The sequence below is a fragment of the Oratosquilla oratoria genome, chromosome 17 (assembly GCF_046742065.1).
Source record: "Oratosquilla oratoria isolate Oo_2021 chromosome 17, ASM4674206v1, whole genome shotgun sequence".
NCBI lineage: Eukaryota > Metazoa > Arthropoda > Malacostraca > Stomatopoda > Squillidae > Oratosquilla > Oratosquilla oratoria.
The window spans coordinates 10,763,811-10,781,310 of NC_134793.1; the positions used below are offsets into that span (position 1 = coordinate 10,763,811).

Here is a 17,500-nt window from a genome sequence, read left to right on the forward strand (position 1 = left end):
TTATGTGTGTATGTTTGTTTGTCTGTTTTTATGTGTGTTTATGTCTATGTCTATGTTTTATACCTTTGTTTTTGTTTATGTCTGTTTATTTCTTTGTTTTCTTTTTACGTTCTTCCCTGTGTCTGTACAGTTGGTATAACAAGTTCATGGGTATTTTATAGTGTAGACTCAGTATATGGTAATTACATTGGCGTAGAAGACAACTGGGCCCGTCCTTAGTCACGACTGAACAAGCAGATTATCTTGTTTACATATTTTATCGAGACTACCACTGACGAACACTTTGTTATTATTATTGCTATTGTTATCATTATGTGGCAGGAAAGGGTGGAGTGGTGGTGGAGGTAGAATGTAGATTGAGAGAAGCGAGTAAATGCTTTGGTGGATTAAAAAGTGTAATGAGGAATAGACATTTGGGAATGGATGCTAAGAGGAGACTGTATGAAGGAGTGATTGTGCCAACAGCACTGTATGGGGCAGAAACATGGAACATAAGAGAGGAAGAGAGAAGGAGTTTGAATGTTTTTGAGATGAGGTGTCTGAGAAGTATGATGGGGGTTACTAGGCTAGATAGAGTGAGAAATGAGGAGGTGAGGAGGAGAACAGGGGTGGTAAGGGAGTTGGGAGATAGGGTTGATGAAAGAGTATTATGATAGTTTGGACACAGAAAGAGTGAGTGAAGAAAGACTAGTAAAAGAGGTATGGAAGGCAGAGGTGGAGGGAGTGAACATGAGGGGCGTCCTAGGATGAGATGGATGGATGGGGTGAAGAGGGGAATGTCTATTGAGGAAGGACGGGAGAGGACCGAAGACAGGGGTGAATGGAGAATGGTTGTATATGGATGATGCTGTGATGCATGAGGTGGAATGGGTGGGGGGATGGGGGTGAGGTAGTATGTGTGAGAAAAATTTGACACAGCCCGAAGGGATTTCTCCCCGTCTTCTCCTTTTATGCATGGGGGGACGGAGAAGTGGCGGGGGTCGCCGATTTAAGGAAGCGGCCTTGCTGTGGATGTACTGTGTCTTGCGACACTGCCTCTGACCTAGGGCAGTGGACAAGGTGCAGGGATGACCCGTCATCCAGAAGGTGCTAAGACAAGAGGGAGGTGGAGGTGGGTGGAGTGTATTTATGGATGGAATGGGTGGGAATGGTTTTTTGCCTTTTTCTTTTTGGCTACCTCCCTTGTAAGGGGGGAAAGCCTTGGTATATGTATATATGTTATCATTATCATTGTTGTTATTATTATTATTATTATTATTATTATTATTATTATTAACATCATCATTATTACTAGTATAATTATTATTATTACTATTGTTATTATCATTATTACTATTATAATAATGATATTATTATTATCATAATTATTATTATTATTATTATTATTATTATTATTATTATTATTATTATTATGTGAATTCTTTTTTTTTACTATTAGTATACTGTAAAGTGTCGAATTTTTTTATATTCGTTGTACTTACGCTAAAGTTTTAGCGGTCTTCTTTGCACACTTTAGTGCCCAAGGCAAGGATTAATAAATGTTTGTCTCTTACTGTTCAGGATCCCTTGGGTCTGTTTCATTTGATTTTCTATTTTCATTTTACTTATTTTATTGCTCAATGATTACATTTTATTCTATTTTATTTTATTTTATTTTATTTCATTTTATTTTTCATCTTATGAATTTGCTTATTCATCTTTTATATGGTAGTTTACAATTTTTTTTTTTTTATATTTGCATCCTCTAGTTTTACATTAATGCTTTTATTAGTTGCGTTATTGGATTGATTTATTTTTTATTTTATTTTTCCTATTCGGGGTTTCACATTTTTCTTCACAATTTACACTACTGGTCTTCTCCTCCCCCAACTCTCTCCTTCCTCCTTCCCCTCCTCCTCCTCCTCTTCTCAGGTTCCCATTTTTCTGCTCAATCCTACTTCAATCTTCTTAGGCCGCATCCTGTGCTTACAGCCTTTCAGCCAGCCCAACCTCCACCCCCACCCCTCCCTCCCTCCATCCCTCCCTCCCTCCCTCCCCTTGAGTGACGCCCCCACCCCCTCCCCCCTTCCCTCCCTTCCCTGGAATTATGCCTTTGATCAAAACATTCCGAGGTAAAACGTCAGAACTTTGCTGGGATGCCTTCTCTTTATATATATATATATATATATATATATATATATATATATATATATATATACACACATACGAAGGCAAGAATCCAGATGTATGGAGACGGTTAGTCTGCCAGAATCAACGCGTGATGGCAGTACGAGTCTTACATTTCAAAGCTCCATTACGCAGAACAGGTAACGACTGAAATTTTGAGAAAATTTATATAAACATGCGTTTATATGTATATGTGTATACTGTATATATATATATATATATATATATATATATATATATATATGTGTGTGTGTGTGTGTGTGTGTGTGTGTGTGTGTATGTGCGTGTGTGTGCATATACACTAACCTTGCGTGAAGCCGTGATGAATGCACCATTCTTCGACGCCGTCAGGAGGAGTTTGTAGAGTTTGTTCTTGTTCCTCCCGTCTGGGGCTTCATCCAGGTCGTAGCGCTCAGCCAGCCCCCCCGTCAGGTCGACCATGGCGTCCATGCTCTGGCCCCCTTCCATGGCCTCATAGGACCCGTGCAACCTGAAGGAGGAGCAGAAGGAGGGACGTGGGTTGTGATGGGGCCCTGTCCCGTGGTGTACCAGAATTTCGCTCTCCCCCCCCCCCTCTCTCTCTCTCTCTCTCTCTCTCTCTCTCTCTCTCTCTCTCTCTCTCTCTCTCTCTCTCTCTCTCTCTCTCTCTCTCTCTCTCTCTCTCTCCCTCTCCTTTAAGCCCGCGGTTTCGTTCATGTCCACATTTACAATGTACGTAATATCCACATATGCAGTTTTAGAATGAGGACATTACAAGACACTTTAATGTATGAATTTGGTTAATATTAACCTGAAAATATAACATTAGTATTCTACATAAAATCATGAAAAAAATCACGACTCAAAATTCAAATAGTATACAAGAGAGAGAGAGAGAGAGAGAGAGAGAGAGAGAGAGAGAGAGAGAGAGAGAGAGAGAGAGAGAGAGAAGGAGCACCTGTTTTGACAAAGGCATCCTTAGAATTAGATATCGATATATGTGGTGCCGTCATAATGACGGCGTGGACTATTGGCTACCCTGTAGATACCTAGGGCTTCACCGAATATTTTACAAAGGAAGAGCATACCGGAAGGAGACCTTTAGGTCCATAACTAAGTCGGATCCTAAGAATAAATAGTTGAACGAACAAATAAATAAACGAGCGAACAAAAGAGTTGTTTAGGTGTTTATTATCTAAATGAATTTTGAAAGTTCGAACCGGACTCCATTGCATTGTCTCTGCATGAAGTTTATTCCATTCATTGACTACACGGTTGGCGAAGTTGTTTCTACCCGCTTCCAAATTGAATCTACATGCATCCTGATAGTTTGAGACGGTTATTTCTCGTCTGATTCGTACCCAGTGTGAAAATCTCATCATTTGTGAAATTGTCAAATTCCTTTAATATCTTGAGGACTTGATTAGAATAACAATATAGGTGTATTTCAACAGAATCTCTGTAATAAGATACTCCTTGACTCTGACTTACGCGAATGTGAAGGGCCGTCGTGGCGCAACGGTACGGTCCTTGCCTTATAACAAGCAGCCGATCAAGCATGGGTTCGAATCCCAGTAGGAGAGTGTATTAACTCAGAGAGAGAAAATAAACAAATACCTATATAAAAGTGGTGTGACAGTTCTTTTTTGAGTATGTTAATGGTATAGGTCGTATTGTGAGTATAAAGAAACTATTCACAAAAAATGGATCATCATCATCATCGTTACTGAGGAATCATTTAAAAAAGATGAATAAAGAATGAGGAATTACTTACGGAAGAAATCTTCTGAAGAGAAATATATTGTCGAAGAAAATTATTTTCAGAAACTCAAGCTAGACTTTAGGACAAAAAATGAAAATGAAATTGAAACAAAACATCTTCATAAATAAATAAATAGATAAATAGATGAATAAATATAATAGATTAATAAATAAATAAAAAATGAGTTACATACATATGAAAATGAAACAAAAGTAACTAGAATATATAGAATCATATATAAAACAGAATAATAATAAAAATGTATTAATGCGTGTTTTCGCATTGTAAAGATGTCCAATGTAACTAACTAGAAAAAGAATATAATATGATTTGATAAATCAACGTGAAGGACTTGGAGCGATCGCATAAAGGCGTGTGCACAAAACAAGCTATTTTTTTATTCACCAATGATTTCCAATGAAACGTACGCGTCACCATTCATTACAATCAAAACAGATGTTGGTCAAAGGATATTGAACTACAATATTGTGTTCACAACAGATGCAAGGCCGGACACCTGTGAAGCGGCCTTACTGAAAAGTTCATACAATTAATAAAGAATTTGAATAAGTCCGCTTTGCGTAACATGCAGAGTCCTTGGCCAGAATGCATTTCTGTGAATTTTTTACTCTAGTCCGTGTTGTGTGAGCAGTCGCCGGTTGCCAGATCTCCTTGTGTAAAAATAAATAAACAAAATAAAACAATTGTGGTGTGATCTTGGACACGGAACGGACACCGAGTGCCAGCCCTTCAAGGTCGACCTCGCTCCGCAGCGCGAGTTCGAGAACTTACTTCGCGTAGGCCTTTTCCAGGAGGGCCACCCAGAACTCGGAGGCCTCGGCGCTCCGGGCGAAGATGAGCTTGCCGTGCCTCGTCGGGAGGCGGTCGTCCACGCACACCGTGACCCACTCTCCGAAGCGCCAGAAGCGGCACACGATGAGCCCGCAGTAGTTGTCGCCGTGGAGGAACTGGTTGGGAGGAACCACCTGAAGAAGGGGCCAGGTCTTGTTAACAGTCTTGTATTATTTAATTTTATCTTTATTCTGATCTATTCTATTTCTATTTTGTTTTCTTTTGTTTTATGGTAGTAGTTATTTAATTTGTTTGATTTATCGTGCTGGTTTATTTATCTATTTATTTATTTATTTGTTATTTATTTATCTTTTAAAGTCCATTTAGCTTGGAATTGCCATTCACTTGAATGAGATGCAATGTATTAATTGGCTCACAATCTTTGCACTGTGCGTGTAACGCGATCAACCTAATTTACCCGTATGCCCATTTTGTCAAATTTGTCATAAGTAACAACACCAGATTATTTTTATTCAGCTGAGGGCGTGACGTCAATGGTACTGTGACGTCATTTATGTAATGACGTCATCTGTAGTGTGGCGTCATACCATGACATCATCGATACCATGTAAACAAGTTAGACAAACAACAAATGCAGCGGTACTCGTGTGTGTGTGAGTATAAATAATATGCATGTACATTCATGTGTACCTATACACACACACACACACACACACACACACACACACACACACACACACGCACGCACGCACGCACACACACACAACCGATACAATATTGGAAAGGCAATTATCTCAGGTATGAATATTTTTTAAACAATGAGAGGAATTCATGAATACTAATGAAACAGAAAAAAATGAAAATATTTTTAAGCCTGTACAACTCGGGTGTGAACCAAGCGATGATGGAAAAAAATAACTTGAAAGAACGGTTTGATAAAAAATGTGAGACAGACAAAAAAAAAAGAAAAAAAACAGGGATGCAGTATGGAGAGATTGAAAAAAAGCCAAAAATGACTATGGAAGAGTACAAACATATGATAAAGAATAACAGTGGCTACTATATAATATGATATACAACTACTTGAGATCCGTAGAGAGGAAAAAAGCATCACTGATAAATGAAAAGGTGAGCCCTGGTTGCTCAGCAGACACAGAGAAGAAATTTCTAATCTGATAATATATGGAAAGATCTGTTGAGAAGTATAAACACAGCTTGAGCTAATGATCAGAAGTTTCCAATCACATTTCACCAAAGGTGTGTATGTGTGTGTGTGCGTGTGTGTGTATATATATATATATATATATATATATATATATATATATATATATATATACATACATTGCTTCTGACCCAGGGCAGTGGGCGAGATGCAGGAATGACCCATCATCCAGGAGGAGCCAAGATAAAAGGGAGGGAGGGTGGGTGAATGAGAATGGAGCATATGGGGATGGAATAGGTGGGAGTGGATTTTATGTCTTTGTTTTTGGGCTACCTCCCTTGTAAGGGGGAAAATTCTTTGGTGTATATATATATATATATATATATATATATATATATATATATATATATATATATATATATATATATATATATATATATACATGCATACATGCCCATTTCCATATTCATATAAATTCAGTTTGGATACCGTGGTAGGAATTGATGAACAGATAACGAACTAATTCGTAAATTGCGTCTTGGCAGGATTGAAATTGACATTCACTTCTGGGATGAAACTCTGATTACCAAAAATGGCGAGAACAATTTTATTGGCACCCGCTTCACCGTATCCTCTCTCTCTCTCTCTCTCTCTCTCTCTCTCTCTCTCTCTCTCTCTCTCTCTCTCTCTCTCTCTCTCTCTCTCTCTCTCTCTCTCTCTCTCTCTCTCTCTCTCTCTCTCTCTCTCTCTCTCTCTCTCTCTCTCTCTCTTTGAGTACACACTTAGCCGGACATTTCCGCGACCACATGTGTGGTTGTCCACTTAAAAGCGATTAAGTCGAAGTCACACTAAATTTGCTTGGGCGCTCTGAACCAAGGCCCGTGTGTGTGCGCGCGCGCGTGTGTGTGTAATTCCTCCACGGTCTTGGATCAAATGTTGGACTTGTGACCAACAGCTAATTCCCTCCCGGATGAGAACTGCTCGCATAGGGTCCGATTTATGGGTAATGCTGTGACCGTACACACACACACACACACACACACACACACACACACACACACACACACACACACACACACACACACACACACACACACACACACACACACACACACACACACACACACACACACACACACACACACACACACACACACACACACACACACACACACACACACACACACACACACACACACACACAAAACTCCTTGCCCACGATAACTGGACTGCTGGCTCGCAATGTAGCGATGCTGAAATTTTCAACCCCTGCCGGGACTCGAACACAGATAGCAATCGAGCGCGGTACCCCCTTATGTGTGATTCACCATTCACCATGGTATTGGATCACGTGTTGGACTCTTGGTCGACAGCTACTTCCCTCCCGGAAGAGAGCTCAGAGCTCATATATGACCGATCTATGGGTAATGCTACCTTACACGCACACACACACCCAAATCCCCGCCCACGAGAGTTGGAGTAACGACTCACAGCGCAGCGATACTTAAATTATTTCAGCCCTGGGTGGGATTTGAACCCGGACCGCCGTAGTGGCGGCCGTGATCGCTACCACCGCCCCACGAGACGTGTGCGTGCGTGTGTGTGTGTGTGCGTGCGTGCGTGCGTGCGTGTATGTGTACTTACCCTTTCGATGAGTTTAGTCTTCCTGGCGACGGCGGCGCAGGAGGAGAGGAACCAGCAGTCCCCGAGGGAGCCCTGGACGACATCTCGCCGGTGGGCGCCGTCGACGAAGAGCGTCGGGTCGTCGACCAGTTCCTGAGCGGCGAGGAGATCGGGTCATGAAGCGATTAGTCAGTCAGTTAATGGGCCCATCAGCCATTCGTAGTCCACCGCTGGGCATAGGCCAACTTTTACCACGTCACTTCTGCAAACTTCTCTATCTCATCTTCACTTTCTTGAAGTGGTCATTTAGTCAGGTTATTTGTAGTGAACTGTGAACTGGTGAACAAAGGCCTTCTCACAAAACACTTCTCTGAGTTAGAATAACTACGGCAACTTGTGCCACGTCACTACTGCAAGCTTCTCTACCTCGTCTCTCCACGTACATGAAGTGATCTATCATTTGTAATCCACTGTTGAACAAAGGCCTCCCCAAAACTCTTCCATGAATTACCTTCATGAAGTAAAGTTTGGACTAATCTCCTGAAGTAACTTTGGTCCTCAAGTGGACCAAAAGTGGACCAAAATCGATTTTCTTAGTTCAGAAGCCTCTTCAGAATGTTTTCACCTTTATTAAGTTTTATTTTAGTCCCTGAAGTTGGGCCAAAGGTGGATCAGAAGTGGACCAAAAATGGATCGGAAGTGGACCAAATTCGACTCCGCAAGCCTCTTTAGTATGTTTGAACTTCATTGAGCTTTTAATGTAGTCTGTGAAAATGGACCAAATGTGGACCAGAAGTGGACCAAAAAGTAGAATCACCCTTCTCCCACCCCGTAGTCCATTTGGTCCGTGACTGGCCAAACGGGCTGGTCAGCAGTCTTAATCCCCATCACGGTTCAGAGACATTGTAGCTTAACCTCCTTCGTTCAGACAACGACCCTTATAATCTGGTTAGCGTTGAGTGGTTTACGTTAACTGAGGAGGACCCCCTTGGGCCAATAAAATCGCCTGGTGACATTGACCAGAATTAAATACCTAAAGGAGGTTAAGAGTCGAGTTAAGAGTAATTGCTGTCGTTAACGTCTAACCGTGTTGGCAATCCGGCCATCAGGTTGTCAGAGGAGGAGGAGGAAGCGGCCGTGACAAATTGCCTAGTAATTGCGTCAATTTTCTCCCTGTTTGCCTTGTTGCGCCGGGGAAGGGAACACGTGTGTGTGTGTGTGTGTGTGTGTGTGTGTGTGTGTGTGTGTGTGTGTGTGTGTGTGATGGATATCCACTCTTGCCAATACTTGTACTTCCCAAAGATTTTTCACAAATAAGATGTGGCAGCAGCGCACCGTACCATTCGCATCAGTTGGTATCATTGGAATAAGCGATATCCACAGTTCCCAAAAGTTGTGTTTGTTTGGATAGTTGTAGAAGGAATGGGAGATGTGGCATCCCCGCGTCATACCTTTCTTGTCAGTTTGGTACTGGAGGATAAAAGACGTGCGTTGATGCCAAATCTAAACATGGTAAATCTCTTTTACAATAAGTGAAAGATGTGGCAGCACCGTGCCATAACCTTTCTTGTTAGTTGGTATTACTGAAAAAAAAAAAAAAATGGTATGCGTAGTGCCAATAGTTGTACCCCAAATCTCGCAGACAAGATATGTGGGATTTGGCAAAAATGCATCATACCATTCTTAGTGGGAGTAGCTTTGTAATAGACGTCTTTACCATTGCGTTTATGCCACGTCGCCTGATTCTTGAAGAAATTAGTTTAGGTGGTGATGTTGTTCGCAAGTGTACAGTCAAGGTGAACAAATCGTGTACACTCACGATAAAAGTCTACGGGAAGAAGTAATTGAGAAATATGTTTAATACTTCTGTAATGTGAACATGTGGCATCATCCGCATATGTGGCACCATCGCATAGGGTCCCGAATGATGAAATCACTTGTTTTTCTTATTGCCCCTCTTATATTTCAAGTTGTACTAATTGACTAGCATTTGCTTACAAAATTGGTACGGTCGTTGAAATGTCTTTACAACTCTTAATACCTATTGTTATTTAGACAGTGCGGTATGGCTCAATTGTAAATTATAAAAAGAAAATGTTATTATTAATAAAACTACTGCATAAACATATAGCAAACTCGATAATATATTAACGTAGTTGTAATTCATTCACCATTGATTTTAACTATCTTGAAAAATTATAAGATAGACTTGTAATTCATATTATTCTAAACTCTTGGATTTTAATTGAATATCATGAAGATGAATAAAATAAACACAACGAATGAAACTCACGCCATTGGCCGTGACGTCATAACGGCTACTTACGTGAGGTCTCATCCACGTTATGTCGTCGTTGTCTTTGCGATTTGAAATGAAGATTGACGTCATATCGGCTGGAAAGTCTTCATCTTCGTGGAGTCGGCCTTCGGCCAGGAGCTCAGTCTGAATCTGCTCTACGCCCGATTCGTCCTACAGAGATTAAATTAATTAATCTATCCGATGTATAAAGTAATCAATTTATTTGTTTGTGTATTATTTTTTCTATTAATTTGCTGTTTGATTATTGATTTATCTTATTTTTATGCCATTTTATTTTTCAAATATTTATTCTATTCAGTATATTTTATATCAATTACTTAACTGTTTATTTGCACACGTCTTTATTTATTTTGACTTTTTCTACCTTATAGTGGGGTGGCCGAATCTGACCCAGAATACGAAATATCTAATCTAAGGTCAAGGAAGGGCGACTAAGGTCCTCCTTGAAGTCACCCTTGAGGAGAACATGGTGCTACTCACGGCGATGCCCAAGAGGCCGTCCTCAAAGTCGGCCTCTGGAAGCTGGAAGGCGCCCTCCTCGCCCGTCCTCCGACGCTCACCGGCGTCCTCCAACACCTCCACGCGGAGATCTTGCTGCAGAAGGAAGCCAGGAGGTCAGAAAGGAATCGGATCCTAATTTAATGAGATCAGATTCTTATTTTAGCAAATTATGTACTCGTAGTAGGATTAAATTCTCTGGCAGTGCGATTAAATCCTATTACAGTAAGGGGAGATCCTATTACAGTAAGATTAGATTCTTTATAACAGGATCAGATCCCTCATAATAGGATCTGATCCTTTATAATAAGATCAGATCCCTTATAATAGGATAAGATCCTTTACAATAGGATTAGATCCTTTATAATAGGATAAAATCCTTTACAATAGGATTAGATGCTTTAGAATAGGACAAGATCCCTTATAATAGGGATCCTTTATAATAGAATTAGATCCTTTATGATAGGATAAATCCTTTACAATAGGATTACATCCTATATAATAGGACCAGATCCATTGTAATAGGACCAAATCCCATACAATAGGATTATATTCCCTATAATAGAATTAGATTCTGTATGATAGAATCAAATCCTTATAACACGGGATCAGATTTTCTTCCCATAGAATCCAGCATCTATACCTGCAATCGAAAGAAGATTAAAAAGGATTCGATCCTAAAGCATTAAGATCAAATCCTCATTTTGGAATCGTATCCTTAAACAATAGGATAAATCTTGTAGTCAGGAGATTGAATCCTATTGTAATACAATCCCCCTTTGTAATGGGATTAGATTGTCTTTAACAGGATCAGTCCCTATCGTAATGGGTTCAGAAAGCCAAGGGGATCTGATCCCACGATAACAAGCTCTGATCCTTTTCTTGGGACCACAAACTCCTTTAGTGGGATTAAATCCTCCATTGTGAGATCAGATCTCTCTTGTAATAGGATCAAGACTTGTGGTTCATACCTCCGGATTGAAAACCTCATAAAGGTCTACCCGCAGCTCAGCGACTCGTAGTGTACACCCCTCACCACCACCTGTTCACACTAAAGGCTTGTACCGAGCAGAAACCGCTGAGGTATCGTACGAATATAGTCAAGGGAAAACTACGCGGTTGTGTGTGAACGTCTCCATTGACTTACATTGTAATTGAATCGCCGCAGTTGAAACTGCTAGGGTAAACAGGTCATAAGGGGACCAGATTCCCCCCCCCCTCTCTCTCTCTATCTCTCTCTCTCTCTCTCTCTCTCTCTCTCTCTCTCTCTATCTATCTCTCTCTCTCTCTCTCCTTTCTCTCTCTCTCTCTCTTTCTCTCTCTCTCTATCTCTCTCTCTCTCCTTTCTCTCTCTCTCTCTCTCTCTCTCTCTCTCTTTATATATATATATATCTTCCTCCCCCTCTTTCTCTCTCTCTCTCTCTCTCTCTCTCTCTCTCTCTCTCTCTCTCTCTCTCTCTCTCTCTCTCTCTCTCTCTCTCTCTCTCTCTCTCTCTACCCTCCTCTCTCTCATTTTCTCTCTCTCCCCTTCCTTTGTAATTAGGCTTACGTGAGCGTCAGAGCGAGTGTGGGCGGTTGCGTGGGGGGTGGGGGTATCGGGAGCCACAAAGGCAGTGTCACACAAAAGGACGATTTAATCCTTTATTAGAGCCAGCTGGTGGTGCGACGGCAACGGGGGTCGCACAACCATTCGTTGGGTTATTAAGTCTTATAATGACAGAGAGAAAGAGAGAGAGGGGTGGGAGTAATTTGTTGTTTGATGTAGAGTCGTGTCATGTACCCACACAGACACACACATACGCACATGCGCACACATGCACACACATACATACATACATACACACATACATGAACTCACATATACATACACATATACACACACACACACATGCGCACATTCACACAATCACACACATGTATACAGACATACACACATGTACACACACATATGTACACGCACACACACTCATGTACATACCCACACATGCAAACGCACACACACACACTCACACAAACACACACATACACACACACACACACACACACACACACACACACACATGTGCACACACACATCACACACGCACACACACGCACACACATACACATATACAAACACACACATAAACATACACTCATGTACACACATACACACACACACATACACACATACAGACACACGCAAACATGCACTCATGTACACGCACACGCCCCCCCCACACACACACTCACGCACGCACACGCACACAAAGTGTTATGAGTAGTCCTCACTTATCTCCTCACTTCCCTCCTTACCTCGTCACTCTCGTCCTCACCTCTTCTCTCCCCACGACACTTGACCTCCGAGACCTCCCAAGGGAATCGCTCGTAGGGCCTTAGGATGACTAACCACTGCTAGGGTCTGCCGCATGATCATCACAAAAGGCCTCCTTCAGGAATACACGTGCAATGCCAGCGTCGGCCAGCCATGGCTGGCCTGTACCTCGGCCACCCAGGTGACACAGTGAACAACTGGATCCATTGAGGAACGCACACTCTCTGACTTCGTGAGTCACCAGCGTCAGAACGTTTTATCTCCGACTTCCCCACGCAGCACACGTGACCTCACGCCAATTAGGAGCACGAGTCATGACCTGCCCGTACATATAAAGGATGGACCAACGCCAGAAGGTTCAGATCACCCCGGAGCAGCAGACGTGAGCCTCGCTCGCTGCTCCTGCTTTCTCACCACCTCCCTCCCCCTCTTTGCTAACTTGCAAGCAGATCGCCGGAGACACGATTTGAAACACAGTCGTCACCTCCCTCGCCGTTTTGTTCCCCCCCACACACTGGCATCCAACAATCATTGTTAAATAAACCAGCTCTGCACCAGAGTTTGCCTTCAATCAGTCTAACTGTCTGCCCAACGTGGGGCAGACTACCAGCCTAACACACACAAAATCACACACAGACAGGATTTCTGATTGGAGCCAAGTGTGGAAAATTAACTTTACCTACATACATATACCAAGGCTTTTTTCCCCCTTACCAGGGGGGTAGCCAAAAAGGACAAGGCACAAAAACATTCCCACCCATTTCATCCCCGAAAACACTCCACACCCCTCCACCCTCCCTCCCATCTTAGCACCTCCTAGATGACGGGTCATCCCTGCACCCTGTCCACTGCCCTGGGTCAGAAGCAGTGTCGCAGGACACAGCACATCCACAGCAAGGCCGCTTCATTAAATCGGCGACCCCCCCTCTCCGTTCCCCCATATAAAGGAGAGGACGGGGAGAAATCCCTTCGGGCTGCGTCAAAAATATTTGCTCACACACACTACCTCACCCCCATTCCCCCGTCCAATCCACCTCATGCATCACAACATTTTCCATATACAACCATTCTCCATTCACCCCTGTCTTCTGTCCTCTCCCGTCCTTCCTCAACCGACATTCCCCTCTTCCCCAAAGCCCCCTTCACCCCATCCATCCATCTCATCCTAGGACGTCCCCTCATGTTCACTCCCTCCACATCTGCCTTCCATACCTCTTTTACTAGTCTTTCTTCACTCATTCTTTCCATGTGTCCAAACCATCCTAATACTCTTTCATCCACCCTATCTCCCAGCTCCCTTTCCACCCCTGTTCTCCTCCTCACTTCCTCATTTCTCACTCTATCTAGCCTAGTAACCCCCATCATACTTCTCAGACACCTCATCTCAAACACATTCAAATTCCTTTTCTCTTTCTCTCTCATGTTCCATGTTTCTGCTCCATACAGTGCTGTTGGCACAATCACTCCTTCATACAGTCTCCTCTTAGCATCCATTCCCAGATTCCTATTCCTCATTACACTTTTTAAACCACCAAGGCATTTACTCGCTTCTCTCAATCTATATTCTACCTCCACCTTCACCCTTTCCTGCCACATTTGCACCCAAATATCTAAAACTATCCACTTCCTCCAGTTGCTCTCCCTTAATGCTCACTTCCAGATTACTGCCACTTTCACCCCTTGTACATCTCATCACCTTACTTTTACCCACATTTATCTTCAGCTTTCTTCTATCACACACTCTCCCAAACTCTGTCACCAGCTTCCTCAATCCCTCCTCCGATCCTGCCACAAGCGCAGTGTCGTCCGCAAACAACAGCTGGCTCACCTCCCACTTTTCTCCATTTTCCTTAACCATCTCCAATCCCTGACCCACTACCCTTGCATTCACCTCTCGCACCACCCCATCCATATATAAGTTGAACAGCCAGGGTGACATAACGCGTCCTTGACGAAGTCCCACCTTTACCTCAAACCACTCACTCTCTCCATTTCTAATCCTGACACAAGCTCTACTACTCTCATAAAAACTCTTGACAGCTCCCAAAAGCTTTCCTCCTATCCCATATATCCGCATAACCTCCCACAATGCCTTTCTGTCTACCCTGTCGTAAGCCTTTTCCAGATCCATAAAGGCCCAGAAAGCATCCTTCCCCTTTCCTATAGCTTTCTCACACATCTGTCTTACCACAAAAATCTGATCTACACAACCTCTACCCGTCCTAAACCCACACTGTTCCTCACCAATTAATCCCTCTGTTCCTCTCCTAATCCTCTCAATCAATATCCTCCCATAAGCCTTCCCAACTACACTTAATAAGCTAATCCCTCTAAGACTACTACATTCACACTTGTCCCCCTTTACCTTGTAAAGGGGAACTATACACGCACTCCTCCAGTCCTCTGGCACTCTACCTTCTCTCCAGCAAACATTAAATAACCTCACCAACCAGTCCACCATCACTATACCTCCTTTTTTAAGACATTCTGCATGGCATCCATCCAGACCAGGTGCCTTACCTGCTTTCATCATCTTAACTGCTGCCTTCACTTCATCCTTCCTTATTTCTCCTCCATTTTCCTCACTCATCACTCTCATTTTCTTAGCATTTCCCACTGCAGCTATCTTTCCCTCCCTATCCTCCTTGACATTAAGCAACTCCCTAAAATATTCTGGCCATCTTCCCCTTACTGCCTTTTCCTCCATTATCATCTCTCCATCTGCACCTTTTACCTTTTCTTCCCCACTTGATTCGCCTCCTCTTCCTCTCTTAATTTCTTTCCAAAACATCTTTTTATTACTTTCAAAATTTTCTGTCATACTCTTACCCCATTTTACATCTGCTCTCCTCTTTGCCTCCTTTACCTTTTGCTTTACTTCTCTTTTCTTTTCCCTGTACGTCTCATATGACTCCCTCGTCCTACTTTGTAACCAATCTGTGAAAGCTCGCTTCTTCTCTTCTACAACCTTCTTCATTTCCTCATCCCACCATTCACTACCCTTCCTTCTATTTCCCCCTGACCTTCTTGTTCCACACACCATCCTTGCACACTTTGTGACACCCTCCTTGAACCATCCCCATTCCTCCTCCACACGTACCTCCACTCTATCCTTCACTCCCTCCCACTCCTCCTTCAGCTTCCTCTTGTACTCCTTCTCCTTTTCCTCTTCGTTTAGAGAGTTCACTCTAAGCACCTCCCTACCTCTTGTCCCTTTCCTCTTTCTCCATCTGTCCTCCACTCTCAACTTACCTTCCACCAGAAAATGATCTGATATTCCTCCACCCTCTCCCCTTAGCACATGTACATCCCTAACTCTTCCTATCATAATCCTATTTACCACTACATAGTCCATTAAAGCTCTATCTACCACCTTTCCCTCCACCACCCTCTCCCATGTGTACTTATGCTTGACTTTCTTCCGAAACACTGTATTTGCTATCATCAACTCTCTTTCTAGACACATTTCCACCATCAACTCTCCACAACGATTCTTTCCTGGAACTCCACATTTCCCAACCACTCCATCAATTGGCTCCTTTCCTACCCTAGCATTAAGGTCTCCCAGTACTATTACATTTACACTTCTCCCTAAACCCTCTATGCACTCATTTAAATCTATCCAAAAGGCCTCCCTTTCTTCTACATTCTTCTCACTGCCAGGCCCATATGCACTTACAAAAACCCACATCTCCTTTCCCAGTTTCACCTTCATCCACATTATCCTTGAGGAAACCTCCTTCCACTCCACTACACGTTTACCTATCTCTTCACTTACTAGTATAGCCACCCCTTCCCTCCCTTGCCCTCTCTTCACTCCTGATAACCTCCCACTTACACTCCCAAACTTACAATCGCCCTTCCCTTTCAGCTTAGTTTCACTCAAAGCCAACACATCCATCTTTCTTCTCACAAACATACTACCTATCTCTTCCCTTTTACTCTCATCTGTACCACATCCACGCACATTAAAAGACCCAAACCTTAGGGTGCTGGACCGAGGCCCTCCAGCCCCTCTTATGCCTCTGCCTTTTTTTTTAGGAATGTGCCCTGTAGGGCTACAAGGAGAGGGATTCCTAGTCCCACTCCCCGTCCCTTTTTTCTCGCCTCTTACGATCCAAGTGGGAATACTTGGTGGCAGTATTCTTTTCCCCCACCACAGGGAATTCCCCCACCATAGAAAAAAAAAAATACTCAGAGAAATGGTACAGTATAGCAACAAGGGTTGGGGGACAGCATAACGGAGGGACAGTCGTAGTATAAAAGTGTCATCATTTTTCTATGAACAGAGTTTTCCTCTATCATAGACAAAATGATGTGTGGCTCTGGTCCGTAGGGGCGCCCCATATAGACCCTAAAGTATCGACTGCATGCTACTTTGCCACAGTAACAAGCAGCCAATACCCCAGACGGGGTATTAACTTTAAAAACAAATAAAAAAAAAATCATAATATTAGGAAAAAACAAAAAGGTAATCATTGGTAATCACTCGATGGGAAAGTGGTAGATGCGAGAGAAGAACGCAATTCAGTAGTGTTGGTATGACATAAATTTTTACCGCAAAAACATGTTTATAATGAGACATGCAGATTGTTGTCAATTATAAGATTAACATTTTAATGCGCGAGGAAAAAAAAAGAAAATCCTGCCCAGATTGGAGTATGCAACAGCTTATCTGGTCCCCACACAAAGAATACATTAAGAATATAATACAACGGACAGCAACCAAAATGGACCCTAACCTAGCACATAGATCGGTCTACTGCAAAAAAAATGTAATGATAATAATAAAGATAATATTAGTGGGTAGTAGGTAAAGGGAACATGGGCTGAGGGAATTACTTCTTCAGAAGCCACTCAGGC

At 42.5% G+C, this 17,500-nt stretch overlaps 1 protein-coding gene across 1 annotated transcript in view; it reads right to left on the minus strand.

Annotated features, from left to right (window-relative positions):
- The window catches only part of LOC143034230 (calpain-B-like), a 37,710-nt gene that overhangs the window by 19,868 nt on the left and 342 nt on the right, over positions 1-17,500 (minus strand). Inside the window, exons 2-6 of the mRNA XM_076200167.1 lie at positions 10,306-10,419; positions 9,832-9,975; positions 7,527-7,658; positions 4,700-4,893; positions 2,473-2,656 (exon numbers count right to left, since the gene is read on the minus strand). Coding sequence (XP_076056282.1) covers positions 2,473-2,656; positions 4,700-4,893; positions 7,527-7,658; positions 9,832-9,975; positions 10,306-10,419 — 768 coding nt within the window. The remainder of the gene's footprint in view (positions 1-2,472; positions 2,657-4,699; positions 4,894-7,526; positions 7,659-9,831; positions 9,976-10,305; positions 10,420-17,500) is intronic.